The 21,273-nt window shown below is 30.7% G+C and overlaps 2 protein-coding genes across 2 annotated transcripts in view; one reads left to right on the top strand and one right to left on the bottom strand.

The window, feature by feature from the left end:
- Positions 1–21,273, top strand: part of LOC113404244 (protein phosphatase 1 regulatory subunit 12A) — a 538,461-nt gene that overhangs the window by 179,394 nt on the left and 337,794 nt on the right. The window lies entirely within an intron of this gene.
- Positions 2,225–12,725, bottom strand: LOC113404216 (uncharacterized). The gene is made up of 8 exons (XM_064220271.1): positions 12,716–12,725; positions 12,323–12,475; positions 11,228–11,363; positions 9,587–9,714; positions 9,101–9,226; positions 8,263–8,427; positions 4,013–4,237; positions 2,225–2,353 (listed from the first exon to the last, which is right to left on the bottom strand). The coding sequence occupies exons 1-8, from the start codon at positions 12,723–12,725 to the stop codon at positions 2,232–2,234; spliced, it is 1,065 nt and encodes a 354-aa protein (XP_064076341.1). The 3' UTR covers positions 2,225–2,231.

The raw sequence follows: 21,273 nt of genomic DNA, 5'->3' as shown, positions 1-21,273 counted from the left end.
CTTGCCTGGGTTTCAACCCGCAATCATCGTTTAAGATGCACGCGCCCTATAAACTGAGCCATCTCGGCTTCCTAAAAAATTTCTATTAATGGTCAAGAAATTAAGATATCAAATCAAATACGTTTTATCGTAGTAACATTTGATAGAATAATGAACAAACAGTTGAATTATGAAATCTCATGATTTTTATTCACAATGTTTATTAAAAATATTAAATAATAAGACGTTTATAAATCTTACGATAATTACAAAAATGTAATAAATTATGCAGATTAAAAATAAAAAAAAAATTGAGTTGAGTTTTTGAGTTGAATGTTACGAAATTCAAATAAATGAGCACAAAAATAATAAGAAATTATTAGTCAATTAATTAATAATAAAAAACTATGTTAAAAACTGTAAAATGTAGAAAAAATGGACTATGTCCGATATGATGATGAATATTGGCACGCGTACTTTGCTTGCTTTCAGGATACCGTTTCAGGACCGTAAATTTCTTTGAAATGCCGATAGTCATAAACATAATCGTCCTTTTCGCTTTTTCCAGCGCTATAAAATATTTAAGGATACGGTTCACTGGGTATCTCATCATTTTCTATAGTATTTATATAAAGAATATCTTTTTAAGTTTTTGTAAAGTAAAGGTAGGAAAAATATAATAGTTTCCACGATTTGAGAATTTTGTATTTAATTGAGAAGTATATCGTATATACCAACTGTATATATTAGTTATCCCGTTCTTCGTTTGCTCATGAAACTTGTATTAATTATTTTAATGATGCCTTTAAAGCTAACGCTTCATTTACAATGTAATGTAAACTAAGACGCTCGAAAAAGTAATTGTAAAATATAAAAAAATGTATTATTTGAAGTTATTGATTAAATATAATATTTTAATGAATTAATGGAATAAATAATAATTGTATATAAATATAATTCCATGATGGAATTTGATTTAAAATTACCTAACGGAAACAAGCCAACTGTTCAAGATATATATACTCGTAGTTCACAAAGGTGTGCGATACCACAGGTGCACTCTTTAGTCTGTCAGACTCATTATAACCATTTGATTACTAAATCTGCCATGCACATCAGTCAAACACAGAGTTAATTCAGATTCAGAGCAAATGGCGTTACGCGGTATTGCTAATTTTCAAATTCCAAATTTTTTTTGACAGAAAATAATACTTTACTGGCTTGAATAAAGACTTAGCAGCTTTAGTAGGCTAACCTCGAGACAAAAGTAGACTTATGTTATAGTAGAATCTCGAATAACTTATTTGGCTAAAAAATGTTTTTGTTTATGTTACACTTAGTTTATGATAAATCGATTTTGTTCACTCAAGATATGTCTCATATCGGTAGTTTATTGCGAGACCCCGTTTAATTGAATATTATTACATGAAACATACGGAACATACCTGCATTTATCACATTTCTGAAATATCACAATGATACAAATTGATTCTACAACTTATTTATGGAAGTAATCGATTATTGATTTGACTCTGTATTAAAATTTACAAAACATTGAAAATTCTAGCAGTGTTCATATTAGCACGACTGTCTGAATACTATTGATATATAAAGACGTGATATTTGACGATCATATATGAAAAAAAAAATACATATAACATGAATATTAATAAACTTCTAAGTAAAGTTAACCAAAAGTTTACAGAGAGTGGGAAGAGTCGCTATATTAGATGACTTACCTGAGGTTTTCGATTATGTTGACCACGATGTTTTGCTCAATAAATTAAATAACTAAAGCGTTAAAGGCATATTGTTAGGACTATTAAAATCTTATCATAATAACGAAATTTAGAAAGTTTATATAAATTCTGTGAAGTCCTTCAAACGCGCTGTGAGGGTTCCACAAGTGTCAATTTTGGATCCTTTTTTTATTTCTAATTAAATATTATAGTTAGTCTGTCGTCTGTTGTGATTATGTATTTTTGTAAATATGCATCATATATTGAAAAAATAAAAAATCTTTTACGGTGACATTCAACACAAAATATATATAAAAATAATCTTGTATATAATATTATGTAGTTTCTAAACAAAATGGATTTAATCAAACATTTTATACTTATTTTTGCTTTCACCTTTGTTAAGTGATATTTATTATCTGTGATAAATTAAAAGATAGTCATCACGATTCATTCTTAACATTAAAATGAAAACAGCTATTTTATTCAAATTTTATTAAAATTGTACTATAATCACAAAACATTGTTTGTACACGGTTGTTGCACGTAGTTCAGACAAAAGCCTCTATTGTCTACGTCAATAGGTGATTCAACGTTGTCGGTGTGAAACCAGAGGCGAAAAGGTTTTACTGTACCTGCAAAAAAAAATAATTGAATATTAAAAACATTTTAGCTTATTACGAAATTTTACACGAATATTAATGAATCATTTTTAGAAATGTTTGCAGAAGGTTTACTTCGTCTCAACGACGAGGTATATTTTATGAAGTAATTTTTAAGTTAAGAGATATTCTAAGACGATCTACCGAAGTCATATTTTCAAATGTGCTAGAGAGCAGAACGGTAGTAGAATTAGTAAGAGAGAATTGAAACAGAGAAATGGTTTGTTTTACGGACCGTTGCTCGCTTTTAATGATCATTGTAATATCACATAAAGTAAAAAAAACATTTATAAAAAAATATAATGTAAAACCACATTTAGGCAGGCTGGCATTGCGTCATTGAAAAGGTTAGTTGTCACTTCCAGAGAATAAAATTATAGCATCGATATCTCAGTAAACCTGGATTTATTTGATGATTTATATGCATCATATAAATTTTGTCTAATGTTTTATGGAAATGTTCTAGTTTGACCTTGCTTTAGCAAACTCGATCTACGTGTCATGAGAAATATGGCATACTAGATCATATATTATTACGTACGCTGTTGCGACCATACTGTGAGCCCTTTATTAAACCGCTTACCACTTTAGATCCATTCTGGGGTGCTATAAATAATAAACAGCCTAACCCTTGAACTGAAATAGAGTAGTTAAAAGTGTCGATGTTCGGCAGTACAATAAAAAAAGGTTGGGTGGTTGGAAAACCTGACTAACCAGACCACGTGCTTAAAATTCAGTGTCATGTGCAAATATTACTTTAATTAAATTCTAAAACGAAATCATTCACCTACAAACATTTGACCTACATTTGAACCAGGACACAGACATATTTTATCCTGGGAAATATTACTATAAGCTAGCTATTAGATCGTCGATCCCGATTTTATATTTTTTTATTTTGCCAATTGAAAAAATTAAAGCACATGCTCGGAAAATTTTGTTTAAAAAAAAGAAACTTGGATATTAATCAATAAAATTATATATGTACAGTGTGAAGTTAGAAGCCTTGATTTTTTTCGAAGTCGTATCAGTTTCAATTGATGTTAAATAAACTATTCTTTAAAAGAGATTCGTTTTTTAAATTAGAAATATAACACATAATGAAAAATACTACAGGCACAAAGTAATTACGACGGTCGTAATTTGATTAAAACGCGAACCATTTCGACATTAATGTATATTAAACATTAGTGACATATGTGTCACCACTGGGAGTACAATGAGCTACGTAAAATAACTTCGCCTTGAATTATTGTAAAACATATTAATCCCAAAGGGTCTTAACCCTCCTACATAGAACGTGGTCAAAGGGAAGTAAATTGAGTTCAAAGTAGGCACGCCTTTCTCATGATTTAATTAAATATTTCACCTTTTTTACTGTAAACTAGCAACAATCATCAGTTTCACACGACAGTAGAATATTATATTGTAAGACGAACATTCAAATACCAGTTGCAGTTCTTGTTTCGTCACAATCGGATGATTCGTTTAGGAACGTAAAGATAAATTGATTTATTTTTGTATTGATATTAACGAAGCTATTTTTTATTATTAGCTAAAATTTTAACATTTCTTGATGAGATTAATGTATCACCATCAGAGGAAAATAATAAAATAAGTAAATGTTCTTACTCAGCACGGATGAAGGCTGCATAGAAAGGTCCGCTGAAAATGTGCCCCCGCATATTCTATCGGTACACAAAGCTTGTGCGGGTTGTAGGCGACCAACGTTGGCAGCACATGGTACCAACAGCCAATCATTTGCGCAGTTATTTGGACCAGCTCCCGATCCAATCATTGCATTAACAGGATTGTTGCTGTTCCCGCTGAGAGTGAATGAACGGGAACGATTGTTTACTGAAAAGTAGGAATCAATTAGTGTTTAGGCATAACTGATTTAATTTGAAAATTATCATGGAAATAACTTTTTAGTGTTGAAAAGGTTTAAGAAAGTGTACCGATGCCTTTTACGGGCAATTTTATCGATATATCAAAACAAAAATGTGACCGTAAAATATTTTAAATTTTTTAAAAGGATTTTAAAGTTCTAGGGAAACAATTTGAATACATGTGACATGATATATACATATGTATATAAAAAAAAAAGTCACACATTTGTCACACGGATATCTTGTATGTTCAAATTTATCATATTGATTGCTTAGATTCCCAGGACCATAAATAACTCTATCTCGAAGTTATTAACAAATCCCATCAAATTATGCTTTTAATAAGTATTGAAAGTTATAATTATTAACAAAGTACTCTAAATCGCTTATTAATCAAATAAAAGTGACTATTAAAACAAACAGCTAACATTAAATGCATTTGTAAGTTTAATGAGCATTTCACAAATACAGTATGTGTGTATACGTGTGTGGGTTGTGTGTACAGTTAGTAATCAAGTATATAAGTATCTAATTACAAAAGACTTATACTTATATTATTATATTGCGACGGTACATAACTTTTTAATTTAATACGCTTTCATATTTCAAAGTAATCGGTTTCGTTTGAAATTTGGTACTAAGATGTAACTTAACCAAGAACGTTCATAAGGCTTTTTTAATTCATATCTCAAAAAGACAAGTTGACGAATTGCTTCAATCGTTTATATCAAATTCCTTCAATTTTAAAGTTACCACTGTACGGTATTGTCTTCCTTTTTTAGTTGGCTAATAATTCGATACAAATAATAAGCAGTGATATCATGTATTTTAAACATATTACATAGTAGTTATTAAAAAAAATTAAATAAATATTCGAATACAAGATATTCTATAAAGTGAATACATTTTATAGAATAAATAATTTCAACCCACCTATTTTTATCTCTCACTGCCATCAGTAATTTGATATACAAAAGAAGGGGACAAAGTATTATGAAACCTTACAACCATTAAATAATGTTTGTCAGAAAGGAAGCAACAATTACAAAATTATATTTGTAAAACCAACAATAGCATAGCATTTCAAAAATGGAGCGTTTGTTGCATTTGAAATATTATTTTATTTAAATTTAGAATACAACATATTTAATTTCATTATAAAAACTTCATGCATTAAAATTGTCACATTAAAACCTTTAAAGAACCGACAAATTCGTCATCACACTTCAGTTGGCTGACATTTACTTATTAATCGAGAACTGCCTCTGACACGTTAATGCAATGTAAATTGAGTTCTTGCAGAGACGTAGTCTACTGCTTGCTAAGCTGTAACTATTTTTAGATTGGTAACCTTTGTAGTTACAAAGCAGCGAGTTTATTGAAATTCGCTCGAAGAAAATATTTAACTTGTAAATACGATTTCAGTAACATTCACATTTAGTAATTAATAATATGACTAACAAAATAAATGTTTTCCAAAATTGTTCTTTGTATCTTGAGGCTGTCCCATATGACATTATAAATTAACATGTAACAAGTCAATATGGGTGGTTCACATCTGTTTGTTTATTTTTTTGTTATGTTTCGCTACTTGAGTGATGTATCAGATGAAATCTGAATATATCGCATGAAATTAGACAAATGTTTCGGATAGCGAATCCTCTAAATCGAACGGCATCAGCGTATTATAAGCTCAAAACCTTCTTAGAAGTAGAAGAAGTCCAGCAGGGATTTATTAACGGTTTGTTTCTTTACTTAACTTTACCTCAATGTGTTCTAATAATATATTTACAAAGCATTATCTGTGGATTTAAAAATTTGTAATTAAAAACGCAACTTTCATATTGACTTGCATTTTTTCATGATATCGTCCACTTAGATGAGCAAATAGGCTACTCGATGGTAAGTGGTCACCAATTCAATATGCGAAATATTAACCATTCCTTACATGGCTGATGTGCCACTAACTCTTGGAGCTAACATGTTATATATCTTGTGTTAGTTACACAGGCTCATTGACCTTTCAAGCAGGAACACAATAATACTAAGTATTGCTGTGTTAAAAAATGAACGTTTTGTGAAGCTTATGTAAGTTGAATAACAGCTTGAGAATGATGAACTCGAGCTAAAACATTACAATGGTAAAGTTATTCTTGCGAGTGAAGAACGACAAACAATGGAGACTAGGCTTTTGCTTAAAGTGCCCGCGGGCGAGTTTTTAGTATTTACGTGTTCATTCCGTTTTGTGGGCTTTTCATGTCTTTAAGAATTTTCTTTTTCGTGAATTCGTGATAATTTTAACGTATATTTATGCAGAGAAGAATATTAATTGCTTAGTCTTAGAATGCAGAAGAAAGATAAAAAAGCAGAATTTTGCCGTCATTTTTATTATTTCGTTACTTCTTCAAGATTTTAATTGTGTGCTTTGTGCTTGAGTTTGTAAATTTCCAACAATATCGGTTTAATCACTCAGCTGAAAGTTGTTTAAAATTCATTGAAACGGCAAATTTTAATAAAAGCTAAGATATTTTAGTATAAGAAGGTGAGTGTCTGATATGAAGTGTAATACCATGGAATAGGCGGGAGGTTGAGACCACGTTCTTTGTGGTATAATATTTGTTTATGACGAGAGAAAGTACTACCTATACTCATTTCGATTTCAATTTTTACATTTGTTTCCTTCTTTTCTGCATCTACTCGTATCTTTAAATATACTTAAAACGCAATATTTAACTGGCCCACAAGCTTTATGTAACTAAATTAAACTAAGATCTAACACAAATTGATTTCAGCTTTCACACGTGGAAATGAAACGTTGTTACCTGTACTAAATTCTTACAGTGAAATGTTGAAACGGAATTTCTCGTATTTCACGAAATGTAAATTCATTCGACTGAACTTTTAATATTAACGAGAACTACAAAACCACTCAGAACAAACAAAGTGTACAGAACGAATATGAAACTGCTAAATGAATCAGAATTTGGGTTGGAAATTATAATTAAGTTAAAAATAAAATAATATCTCGTTATTTGACATAATATTTGGTCTTAGAAAATATATAAAAAACGGGCAAGTGCAAATCGGAGTCGCGTGCCGAGGGTTCCGTACCACCACACAATACTGAAAGATTTACCGGTTTTCGGATTTATCAAGATATTGCTTTTTACCAAATTCGACGTTCTAGGTCAACGGGTAGTATCCTATAGGTTTAGATTGGTTGAAAAAATGGGAAATACGAAATAAACGTCCATATCTCTTTATTGCGTAGTAGTAGTTGATCGCTAAGATCAATTTTTTACAGCTCAGTATTTGCTGTTAATTTCAACTATATATTTACGCGTTCCTGTAAAAAAGGGTCTTAACGGACAGACAGACGGACGGACGGATGGACGAAGTAATCTTATAAGGGTTCCTTTTTTCCTCTAGAGGCACGGAATCCTGAAAACATGTCATCCTTACATGGACTTAACAATAATAACAATGACCGCAAAAGCTGGCCAATGGTAGGTACAACCACTCTATTGCCGGTCTAAGAATATATAATCTGTTTTATTTTACTTGACGTAAACAATAGCGCCAGTAAAGAAGAAAATATCTTAAAGCTTTTGTTTGCATTTTTGTATTCGTACTTTTATTGCCGCTTCATTTTATATCTAAGGTATGTACCACATCTCTTTGAAACGAGAATAGATTTTTGACACTCAATCAGTAAGTATTATAACTTTTATGTTAAAATGAAATGTAAAAAATGTGTAAATAAATAATATATGTGTGCCTACCATGGTAGGTATTAATGTATTCCGGTTTAAGGGTGAATGAGCCAGTGTTAGTAGACACACAAGGGACATAACATGTTGGTTCCCAAGATTGGTGGCGCATTGGCGATGTAAGGGATGGTTGATATTTGTTACATCGCCAATGTTTGAAGTGGTTTATTTGCCGATTTGCCTGCATATACCATTTACTCGAGTACGTGTGTAATACGGTTACCTGGATCAGGGCAAGCTGTATACTGGATACCACAAAAGTTCCTTTCCATTCTGACACAGATTCCGTAGTCCTGGTTGCTGAGCTGCAGTCCAGTTATTGGTTCATAGTTAAACGATTTTAGCTGACCAGACACACCAGTGTAGTATTGTAGGCAACCCTCATCAGCTAAAGTACAAAAATATGATAAGTTTACATAAATATAAAATTACAAAAGTAACATATTTATGCATACTTTATTAAACTTTAATCATGATTAATATTGAATTAAAATTTTAAAGTAAAGATAAGCAGCAAGAGAAACCTGTTTTTGGAATTGTTTCGTGTAAAACAGATCTTATCTAAATTAAGTGATTACATGTTGCTATTGGCGTTCGAATTTGGTTGACTTGTGTCACTGCATATAACAGTAGTGAAATTCTGTAATAATTCACTTCGTATCTCACTCGTATAATGCTGACAATTGACTTGCTACTTGGTGATATGTCATTTGTCATTGTTATGTTTATCCTATAATTTTCATAATTATTATCGTCAATTTCGCTTATTCTGATATTTCACGCGTTCTACGGTGAGTTTCGAATTTCTTCATACAGAATAGCCGTGCTGCAGTGCGATTCTATAAGAATTCACTCCGTATCTTAGTCGTGAAATGTTGTCAACCGATTATTGGTGGCTTAGCGAGAAACTCAAACGATCGTCATGTAGCTTCAAGCATCATGTGAACGGGCGCGCGCCTACACATCCTTTAAAGATGATTCTCATGCCAAAAGAAGTAAAACTTCGATAAATATAAATAAAAATATTATTAGCTCCTGGAAAAATTATGACATATTTTCACCTTTATAAATAGTACTGCAAGGTATCTGTGTAACTCGTACTTTCCATATCCTCTCGAATGAGTTGCCGCTCGTGACAAAAGTTAATTTAACAGGATTCGTGGAACCAATTCCTGCGTCTATGTACACTAGAAAGTAAATATATTTGGAAATTAATTCAAAGAAAATAATAAAGATGAAATTATCGAATACATATAGAAATTTCTTGTACCAATTTTCCTTTACTTATTGAATCGTTCATTTCTACGTAATTCATCTAAATAATATATTTGGGCCGCAGGCCGTTTAAAATGTAAACCTTAGAGTAACACGATATATTTAAAACACTCCTCTAGTAATTTGTATGAGTACATATGATGTGCCTATATTAAATAAAAGTACTAGCTAATAAATAAAATTATATATAATGTCAGAATAGGTTTTTTCGTCACAGGTAATGAAATATTTAAATTCGTAAATAATCTTATTTTATTAATATTATACTCAACTATGACTGCCCTGGTTGAAGCCGCAAATTGTTGGTATAGGATTACCCCCCGACACGATGAACTGGTCTTGGTTACAAACATTGTTCATTTTCTCCGGTCCGGCGATTGTAAAGCGATCGAAGTCCAACCTTTTCGAAAAAGTATTATTACGTTGTGAATATGATTGAATTAATAATAATTTACTTTAATGGCGTTTTTTAACTTCGATTTAAACATTTTATCTAGATCCTTATTCTACTTGTGTAAAGCCGGGAAGGAAGCTAACAAAACACAATTCGTTTGGCATAAGTAATTTCGTCCACGTAGCCAATTCCAAGAATCAATGAACACAATTCTTAATTTCTCCAAAATTAGCTATTATGTTTTTTTTAGTTAAAAAACGCCATCATCATCATCATCCTCCTGCCATTATCCCAATTTTACTTGGGGTCGGCGCAGCATGTCTTCTTCTTCCATACTTCTCTGTCGGACGTCATCTCACTAGTAACATTCTTTCTAACCTTATCGTCTTTCACACAATCCATCCATCGTTTCTTTGGTCGTCCCCTGCCTCTATATCCATCCACATCCATTTTCAAAACCTTTCTCACAACATGGTCCTCATTCCTCCGCATAACATGCCCATATTGATTATATATTGATTAAATAGAAAAATATTATTCAATAATGGTTGGCAAGTTTATAGTGTATGCATACCTATAAACATTTAACGTAAACACGGCACATGAATGTCTATTCAACAAACAGTGAGTCACTCAAGTAGCAAGAACAAAGTTACTCGACACAGTGAAGATAATCATACAACTTGTTCTAGAACGTGACAAGAAGTTTGTTCAGTTCCAGTCCAATGAACACCGAAATGTTGACAGAAGCAATGAAGTGAAGTGAATAAGTTAGTAAGTTAAATTGACTATTTACAAATTTTTAAATACTTTATTATTTACAATGTTAAAAAAATACAGTAATAACGAAAGCCAGGGGAGTTGTACAAAGTCATATCTCTTAAAATCTCGGCCACCCAGCGTTTGGGCATAAAAATCGGCGTAGCAACAGCGGTTTGGATGTGTACACTTATTATATATATATATAAAACAACATGCCCTGACTGACTGATTCATGATCGTCGAAATAACATGTCCTGACTGACTGATTCATGATCGTTTCATTAGCGTAAACTATTAAAGTTAGGGTTATGAAATTTAGTGAGTAGGATCGTTTTATTGAGTAGACACCCACTAAAGAAATAATTTTGGGTGAATTTGGCATTGAACCTTTGTATGGAAGTCCATCATTTTTGAATTTACAAGAATTAATCTTTATTTTTGGGCTAGTGATTAGTAATAAGTACATAGATATGTATTTAAGCGTTTCTGGATAAGGTTTGAAACATATTTAAATATGTAGATCAATGATATCAACATATACATGTGTAATATACATATATATTATATATATTAATAATAATAACAGATTTTAGCTGTCATTTAAAGTGGACGTGGCATTAAGAAAGTCTGCTATCGGCTATTACAAAAATAATGTATTTATCATAAAATAAATAAAATAAAACAGCACATCGGACTTAATTAAAATTCTTTGATCTGTTTGAATTTTTTTCAGTATTTCTAATTAAATTCAATATACCTTATTTGACAAACATCGGGATGTGATTTGATAATAGTTAATTCGCATGAACCGGTGGAATCGTAGGGCGAGGGAAAGCCCGAGTTAACGAAGTACGTGCCGTTTTCCGAAGTACTGCTGTCGCATGACGTCATAACTGAAACATACATCGTATAAATACTATATAATGAAGTCATATTTATTCTATCGCCTGAAAACATTTTACTTTGCAACTTCAATATACAAAGTATCGCAGTTCCTAGTGATGTACCGTAGTGGGTTCGACCCCGAGCACTAATGTTGTAATCATTCGTAAAGTAGCTTTTTTTGCTCATAAAAAATTGACGGCCGCAAATCGACCACAAAAATAAATTGAAAAGTCTGAATGTTTTTTGCATCTAAAAAGTTTTTTTTATTGATTTTATAAATTTAAACATAGCGATCCCTAATTTAATATTTCAAACAAATATTCTATTGTTTATATTCCCCCTCTTAATTCAATTAATTTGGAATAATGCATTTCTAACTGAATTATTTCATTTGTATATCAAAAAAGATTCTTGACTAGTAAAAAAAAATCTTCAGTAGTAATGAAAATATGGCTTCGGTAACGATGGTTTGAGATCGACTAGAACGAGTAAGATCATTCTCTTATCTCTGCCGAATAGCCAAAAAAACTTTCGTGAATTTTTTTTCAAGTACTATCCGTGCTTTACTTAAAATAAATTATTACTCGCGTAAGATATTCTAAGGTCAAGTCACACTGATTAAATATTGAGGTTGACTCTTTAAAATGAATATCAAAATATCACCAAGAATACGGATTATTAATTTGTATTTAATTATAATAATAACACGTAGGTACTTCAAAAAACTTTTTTGATTTATGGAGTTGATATTTAAGTTTTTTGGTCTTTAATAATGATATATTAGTATGACGTGCGTAATTATACTCATTTATCATTCTCAGACATTCATTGAGTCTTATTACTAAATTGCATGATTAATGGACTCTTCTAAGTACTTATTTCAAACGAGCTTCCAACAAGAATATTTTTTTGATAATATCAATTATCAGTTCAAAGCGAGAAAGGTATTTCGCAGAAAACTACTCACAGATACAGCACAGTCCGAAGCCATTAGCGCAGTATCCATTAGCGGAACCACCTCGGGAGGAGCACTCGCGAGCTGTCATACATGTGCCATTATCCCCCGATGACCCCGCGCAGGCTCCATTGGGAAACGTCACCACGGTAAATAATGATAAGACTGAAAAATAGAAAAACAATAATAAAACAGCTGTGATAAATGTGTGAGAGGTAGGTTTGTTTGCTTTTTATGTATTATATACCTTATTATATCAATATAGACATTATTACACATTATTTTGTGCATTTTTCTGCTAAATGACAGTACCGGGGATTCTTTTTAGAATTTTAATATGTATAAAATATTAGTTGTAATCTTGGCAAATATCTTTCATATATAAATCAAAATAAGGTTTATTACGTTTAATCATTGTGAAAAAATAACGACTAAAGTGTTGACTAAAGTCCGTGTTGCAATTTTGTTTTTTCTTTAATAAATTAAAAAAAAATTAAAAATATTAAATTTCTTTAATATTGTTTACACCTTTAAATACGTATCACTTTGTATGTTACCCAAGTCAGATAGTAATTTTAAGTACTTAGTGATAAGTTGATGGTGTAAATTTTCCAATAAATAAATAAATATTTTGTGCGCGCTCTAATAGATCGACGCAAATCGTCGCAAACGACGACACGACTATATGCGCGGGAGTTTTAATATGATAAGACTATTAGCGAGTTAAAATCTCGGTATTTAGAGAAAATATGAAAATATAGTTTTAACGGATGTGTAGTATTTATATAATATGACATTAAAGTAACAAAATCTCACTTTCGCCAAAAATCATGTTACGACTTTTTGCGTGGTTGGTGTCGAAATTATTCAGATCAAAAACGACGCTCGGAAGAAGCACCAGGATTTGAAAAAATAACTTGGCTCATACGCAACTTTGATATAGAAGAAGACATTGTAACAACTGCAACAGAGACTTGAGGGATAATATCAAGAGCTGTGCAGGAACGTAAACAGATTGTAAACATTGAAAATATCATATATCTTGAAGCGGACATATTTTTATTCATATTATTATATTAATTTCTTATTTACAATGTCCAAAACAAGTACTGATCAATGAATACACACTGCACACACAGGTGCACAGATCACGGGGAATGTTCCGAGGAATTATTTGGGTGCTGAATTTCATTTCTTCGGACATTGCATCTAAATTCGAAATTTCATCCGCACCACCTACCATCCTATTATATATATATATATATATATATATATATATATATATATGTATATATATATATACACCTAAACCAATATATAAACACCTATTTCTACCTCACACAACCACAAGATAGAACCAGATTTCGCCAGCGGTTTTTACGAACTGATACTATTTGGGATCTTTAAATAACCTATACATTTCTTAAAGACCGGTAACGCACCTGTTAGCTCCCGAGTTTTGCAGATGTCCATGGGTGGTGGTAGTCAATTTCCAGTAGGTAAGCCGCATCCCTGGATCTCAGCTTGCACTTGACATACATAAGCAGAGAAATAATACCTACGGGTCCAAGATCGCAACGGAGAACAATCCAACCTCATAATATATGAGACACATGAAAAGATTCAAGACGACCGTCCTACCTGTGTGACGAGAATGCTACAATTCCACGATATTGGGTCCCATTCAATCTTAAAACTTAGCTTGTAATAATAGCCTGGCAATAATGAAATAACATTGATACAAATTAAAGATAGAATTCACCAAAGGCACAGATGACTTGTCTGTGGAGATAAAAATATAATAATAAAAAAAAGGCTTGTGGTGAAATTAGCAAAATATTCATGCCGAAAAACCAAACAGATTGAAATAATATATGTATGGAATTTCATGGAGGCAAAAAAGTTTATACAATATTGGTCGGACCGTTTGAAAGGAAGTTACTGGCTATTTTACAAAATACTGCCATTATTTCCTAACGCGATAAATAATATGTTCTATTGGAATGTCATCAAGTATAATAATTCTAAAAAACTTCCTAAATGTTACCATTGAATTGGCGAATTAAGATTTTTGCGAAGCCTACGATTGTAAATAAAATAGATTACTGATACGATGTACGGATACGATGGATAACTGTTTTTCATTAAAATGGATGATATACGTTTTAAATATATTTTTTGAGCCGAAATAGCTCTATCGCTCGATGTCTTAGTCGTGGATTGCAGGTTCAAACCCAACAAGCGTGAGGTTTCCCAATGGTTTCAAAGGTATATCAACCGCGAAGGATCTAACGTTCTAATAATACATGAAACTTAGGTTGTGATGCAGCCTGGTAATAAATATGCAGGTATATTAAAATAATATTAAACTAGATATTTTTTAATTTTAATTTTTGCTAGAATTATTATTAGATTTGCTAAATTTACGATTATAATTCATCGCATGGTCCTAAGGAAAACAATTTCATCAATCATGCACATTTTTGATGAATTTCAGCCCAACTATCAACATTGGAAGGACCTAGAAGTATTATATTAACAGGCTATATATACGTATTATTATATGAAAGATAATTATTCGCCATGTTCTAGGAAAATATATATGGACTGAAATTCTCGTAACAAATATCATGTATTTCGCTTAAATATAATATTTATACGAAAGGAAGCAAAGCCTACTGCGTACGATATTTCCCATAAACATCCGACGATATTAACATCGAACACACTCGACTGAAGAAGAGAAGCGAATCAAAGCTATGATAATATTTATGAGACTTCTTAACTGACTGACTCTTACAACCAGCTCGGTTTTCATTTTCCTAGGTCGTCTTAGGAAAATAAAAATCAATTTATATTGTTTTATTTTATTTTTGCTAAATTATTTTCTATACATAACATTTGTAATATCAAAAGTTTCGAAATAAATGTTACGAAGTATTGAAAAAAATAAAGAAATACTTTTTATTTTACGAGTTTTAGGTAGTTCGCTACTATATAAATCGCTTCTGCGTAGCTTCGTCGCGAAACTGTAATCGATCCCTTATCTACCACCGAGGCAAGTTTGAATCCTACGTATAAAATATGTTTGCAACACGTGTTGGATATGAAATGTATGTTATTACGATTTCTCTAGAATTTGACAACATATTTATTGTAAATATATGATATTTATTGATTTATTTCAGCTTATTCTTAGTTACGTTACTTTTTCTAGAATTATACAAAGCAGCGCTTAAAGGCCGGCAACGCACCTGCATGCAAAGCAATTCATTTTAAATACAATATAAATGATAATATAATGAATTTTATGAAGATTTTTTTAACGCCCGCGGTTTTGCTCGCGCTGTAGGAATGGTCGTCCGCTTTTAGTTATAAAAAATAGCTGCATGGGGTTCCATCGTGCTTTTCAAATTCCATCAGATTCTCTTCAGCGGTTTAACCGTGAAAGAGCAACAGACAGACAGAGTTACTTTCGCATTTATAATATTAGTATAGACATTATACTCACAACGATTTTGTTTTTGTGGCGGTGGCCAGAAGTATGCTTCGGTTGGTATTTTCTCCTGAAAACCATTTTTAAACCCAAGATTTCTGTTCCACTTCGGAAAAGCTATTCCATTTAACAGACCCTGACCAGTTATAGATTTAATTGCCGAATTACTCTGATCATTTGGTTCACAAAAATTTAACAAAATGAGAAATAAAACGATTCTGGCATTAAACATGGTAACTTTTTAACTTCAGTAACAGCATCGGTTTGAAATGTAAAATAAATGTTTCATTTAATATATAACGTGTTTCGACGGGAAGGGGAACAATGGTGTTAAATTTCTCCTATTATTATATATGAGGACAATAACCACTTGATGATAATTTCTTTGGTCGAATGTTTATCACACGCATGCGCAGTCAGCAGCTCGGAACGAGGGCTAATTTAACCGAAAGATTATAATAATGTGTCACCAATAAGAGAAAGTTTTAATCTGTTACATATTTCTATTTGTTGATGCTATTTCAATGAATATGATTTTTTACCTAATTTAAAGAGAATTTCTAATTATCAAAATACAAGATAAATGTATTTTTTTTACAGATATGTAAACGGAACTTTAAACGACGATACTCAAATTATTAGGGTATTAAAATTATATTTAGCCCCAAAATTATAAAAAACGAAACCAACTTTGATTCTAATTGTAAATAACGTACAATGGACTGAAAGAAATAGTAGTTGTATATTCTTCCACTTTGGCAATCTTTGGAAATTAAAATGACCTACCCTATTTATTAACTAATTATTTAAAAATCCTCATATCCTTTATCCTTCTATGACTTAATGAACATTAAAATCAATTGAAAACTACTTGATTACTAATCAACAACAGAAATGAGATATTAAAAAGTATTTTTGAAATGTTTTAAAAATATAAATAAAATACTAATCATCATTGTCAGGTAATAATAATCGGAATCTTCTCACAAAGTGCACCAAAATTCCCGATTCTCCGCCTTCCGCATTAGAGCCCACCACTTTCTTCCTTGAGTTTGTGGACTAATTCCGAAGTTAGTAAGTTATGTCCACGTTTCAGCTCCTCGTGACATGCTAAGACGCATTGATTGAAAACTTTCGCCCTCAAACATTGCGGAATAATGGATAAATGACGTAAGGACTTGATGAAACATTAGCCGCTCAAAATTTGTTTTCGTTGGAGAATACGTAAAACCTGCTACAAATTAATCATTAGATCGTTAAAATCAAAGAAGACCTGGATAAAGCCTCTTTTAGAAACTCACGTAACAAATGTTTATATATAATGGCTTAAAAATGATCACTTCATGACGATGCCGACCATTACATGAAATAGTCGTATGTTATGTAAAGGAAAGTACCAGTTGTCCACATCGGTTTGGCTCGATCAATGAATAAATAGTGTTTTTCTGATATGAACAGCTAATCGCACAGCATGAATAGTCAAATACGGATCAAATTGTAAAATAGTTACGTTATCCTACGGTCAGTTTGACCTGGATCTTAGATTTTCCACATCTTATGCAAGTCTATCCTATCTTGAATAGCTTAGAGTGATTTTCCTAATTTTTGGCCTGTCAAGGGGCATTAGCTACGGGCCCCAAGCCACAATGCGAAATGGATAATCCAGCTCTACGTGTTAGGGTGGGCCCGGCTAACTAATCTGGGCATATGCCTGTGGTAATGTGCTTAATTTGCGTTCATCTTGCAAGTGCCGGTGTAGGAAAACTCCGGGAGGAAAGGTGCATGTGCGAGATCAAATTTTGACAGTAATGTTCAATATTTTTCTTATTTTGAATTAATAATTATTAAATGTAAAAGAATAACATTTGAAAGGTTAGCCTTTCAGTTGTTATTCTTCTCTTCTCTTGTTTAAAAGACTTCAATAATCGTGGAGGTTCTCAATACTTTTTTTGTAAGTTTGATACCTGATAATAAAGGAGTTTCTATCTATCTATTTATAAAATCATTTGGGAAAAAGTCTGTTGACTAAACATTTCATTATGACTTGAATTTTATTTATAATTTAATTTCTCAAAGTATAATTTTTTGTCGGTACATTTTTGTTAAAATTTTATAATATTTATGAAGAATGTTTGGAGCTAATTCCATCACACTATTCCAATATGGTCTGAAGGCACATGTGGATAATTTCCTTCGGACATGTGTGTATAATTCATGTAGGTTTCCAGACGAAAAATTTATCGCAAATCACGAAATGCATTATAAACACAAATGAAGCATTCAGTGGGTACTCTCACCTATTTACCTTAGATTTTCTACTGGCATAACGATGATGGCTTTTTTTTAATTTAAACACGCCTATTTTTTTCAGTTTTGGTAAACGAAAATTAAAATATTCTTTTATCAAAGAATATTCTAGGTTCTTATAACTACATAGTTTAGCTTATACGTATGGGCACTTGGAACGCTCTCAATTCTTTCAATAATGGGAAAAGTCTATGGCCTGTCATAGAATATCAACTGGCGCTTATTTTTTTCAACGTCATGATTAAGCTTTTACTTATATTTATAAAATATTTTTTCACCGTTTTAGATTCAAGTTAATACATATTCTAGTAATACTTAAACGAAAATTTTTGTACTTATTTTTAGTGTTGATTATAAAATTTAAACATAATAATTATTATTAAAATCGTTAATTAATTACTCAGTATTTTTGTTCAATTATTTGCTGCTTTTTTCTTAATATAATATGTATAGAACACTTTGTCAGTCGAGTAAATGAAGTAAGTAGTACTGATTTTCAGGAAATTTGTATTGCACACACAGGAATATGTCTAACTAGCTCAAAAGTAATAATCGTCTATGGGATCATCTTAATATCCTTGATTAATTAGATGTATTATTTGACAGTAAGTTTTGACAGTCAGTCTGTGTGAGTAGAATCTGTGCCGGTTAGTCGTATAGTAATTAATACGTACGACTAAGCTATATGTATGTTTTTGAAATAAGAGAACCAAAAATAATAAACGATTATGTTATCGATCAATTTATTCGCGAAGACGCGCCTCTCCCCGTAAAACTTAAAAATAAAGGTAATCGAATTTGTATTTTGGTCTCGTACACGTATTTAATTGTCCCACCCATCAAAAACATTTTATAAGCACGAGTGTCGCTCAATACTAATGAATTTCCATCGGATATTATTTTTTATTCTTATCAGCAGACCAAGATGAATAAATAAGATCATAATCAAACGTGTTTTTATATTATTAAAAAAAAAACATGACGTATGTAAAACGCTCTCTTTAATTTTTTTATAGCAACGATTTGGTCTTCATTCTCTTTTATATACACGTATAACGGTCGGAATCTTGACATGCATTTTTTATTGTAAAATAAAATTTCAATACTGAACTAATTCAATTACTCTTATGACGAAGTATGTTAAGCGTATCCAAACATCATTTGTTACCTTAGGTACATGCATATACAGTTCAATATTAAATAAGATTGATTTTATTTATTTTATTATTGTCTGATAATCTGTGGAAAGGATTCAATTAAAGAACTAGTGAACACCAATCTTTATTTATTGTAATATATAGACATAAAATCTTTTTGGTATACATAACATTATTAATACTAAGTTTATATTAAAAATATTATCAAGAGAAGGAAGTCACAGATTAAAATAATATTGTACTTTTAATAGTAAAAATTTCCACCTTCCCCTTTCGACGACATTTTTGTATAGGTATGTAAAGTATATGGAAATATAAATATATAATGATTTTATAATAATGTTCTGGTTTGTAAGATTCATTCATATAAAGTTATCCTAGTATTCATTAATAGCATCCAATTATACCAGAACTTACATATTATTTTTTTTCTTTTAACTCATCACTCCTACGGGAAATTAGAGATATGACGACGAAGATATTAAGAAGTTTGCAAAACTTATAGAGAGCAAGTGGTACATAAATGGATCCAGTAAATACACTTACCTACAAACTTATTTTTACTTTAAACACCAATTTTTTTAATTAGGGAATATAATTTAATGCTTACGACTAATTTAAAATTGAAATACATATAAATATTGAACATAATATTTTACGTAACACGAACAAGCGCGAGTCGAACTCGCTTGGGGTTAGCTTTTTGTTTTCTTTTTAGAATTGACGCACAGATAAGGTTTTCGTTTGAATTTTATTTTAAACTATGATACTCCGTTTTTTTTATAAATGGATTCAATAGTTTCCGGTATAAGCGAAGGTGTTTGTTAATTATCTGTTGTTTGATTTCTATCATAAAAAAGAACAGGTTTTGATTCATTACATGGTAGTTTCCATGGTCCGTTTGTCCAGGATTGAGTCACCTATTTCTTAGAAGTTTGAATTTCTTGTAAATAAGAATGTTTTCGTCGAGCACATTCCTTTACGTTAAATGATTCCTATTTTTCATTGGATCGAATCCCAAAAAAAGTAATGCAAATTATAATGTCCATGCTTTTCCTTTTCTAAAGTATATTTGCATGACCAACGTATACATTTTAATCGTATTAAAACGATGTCGTTTATATTTTTTGTATTTAAACAAACTTAACATAACTTTATAGCTTCTAAATTTAACATTTAAATTTGTAATTCGGTAATTTTTATTCCCCATAAATATACTATATTAATCGATAAATATGATTTATATTTTATAATAATGTCCTCTACTCAAAAATCTGGACAAACTAGTTCATAATTATGTATATATATCGAAGCTCGTATAATATAAATATATATATATATATAAATATATATTAAGCCACCATACATCCAAAAATCTACTTAAGTATCAAAAAATTCCTTATTACAACAATAGTCTTAGTGCTGTAGGACATTTTACTTTGTATGGTAGTTTTATTTATACAATATTTATTATAAAAGTAAAAATAAATATTCATATATAATATAAACCTAATTTAACATTCATTATTTTATATTACTAGCTAATGTAGAGATTGAAACAGACAGATCTAATGTGTTTCCATTTAAGAATAACATATAACTACTTAAAAAAAAATCTTATCATGTAAGTTTAATTTAGTTTATTTCTTATTATAAACTAAAAACACCATGTTTTTAAGTTTTAAATAAAATCATTCAATATATTTCATTGAATATGATAATATTAAAATTAAATTAACATAATTTTTGTAGCTCATTACTTTAAAAAATTATGAGACATACATATATATTATATTATTATAATGTTATATTTGGTAGTCGTTGACTAGAAAAATATGGATAGATGATATAAGATTTAAGTCGTGTCGTTTGTATAAAATAAAAATCTGCCAACATAAGCCGATGAAACAAACTATTGAAAAATATTTTAGATATAAATAGTCCGACGTTTAATAATGCTGTTTTCTATTACACAATTACTAAATTAATTTTATTGGATTAAT

The sequence above is a fragment of the Vanessa tameamea genome, chromosome Z (assembly GCF_037043105.1).
Source record: "Vanessa tameamea isolate UH-Manoa-2023 chromosome Z, ilVanTame1 primary haplotype, whole genome shotgun sequence".
In the NCBI taxonomy this organism is placed as follows: Eukaryota; Metazoa; Arthropoda; class Insecta; order Lepidoptera; family Nymphalidae; genus Vanessa; species Vanessa tameamea.
This window is presented reverse-complemented; position numbering and strand designations above follow the sequence as displayed.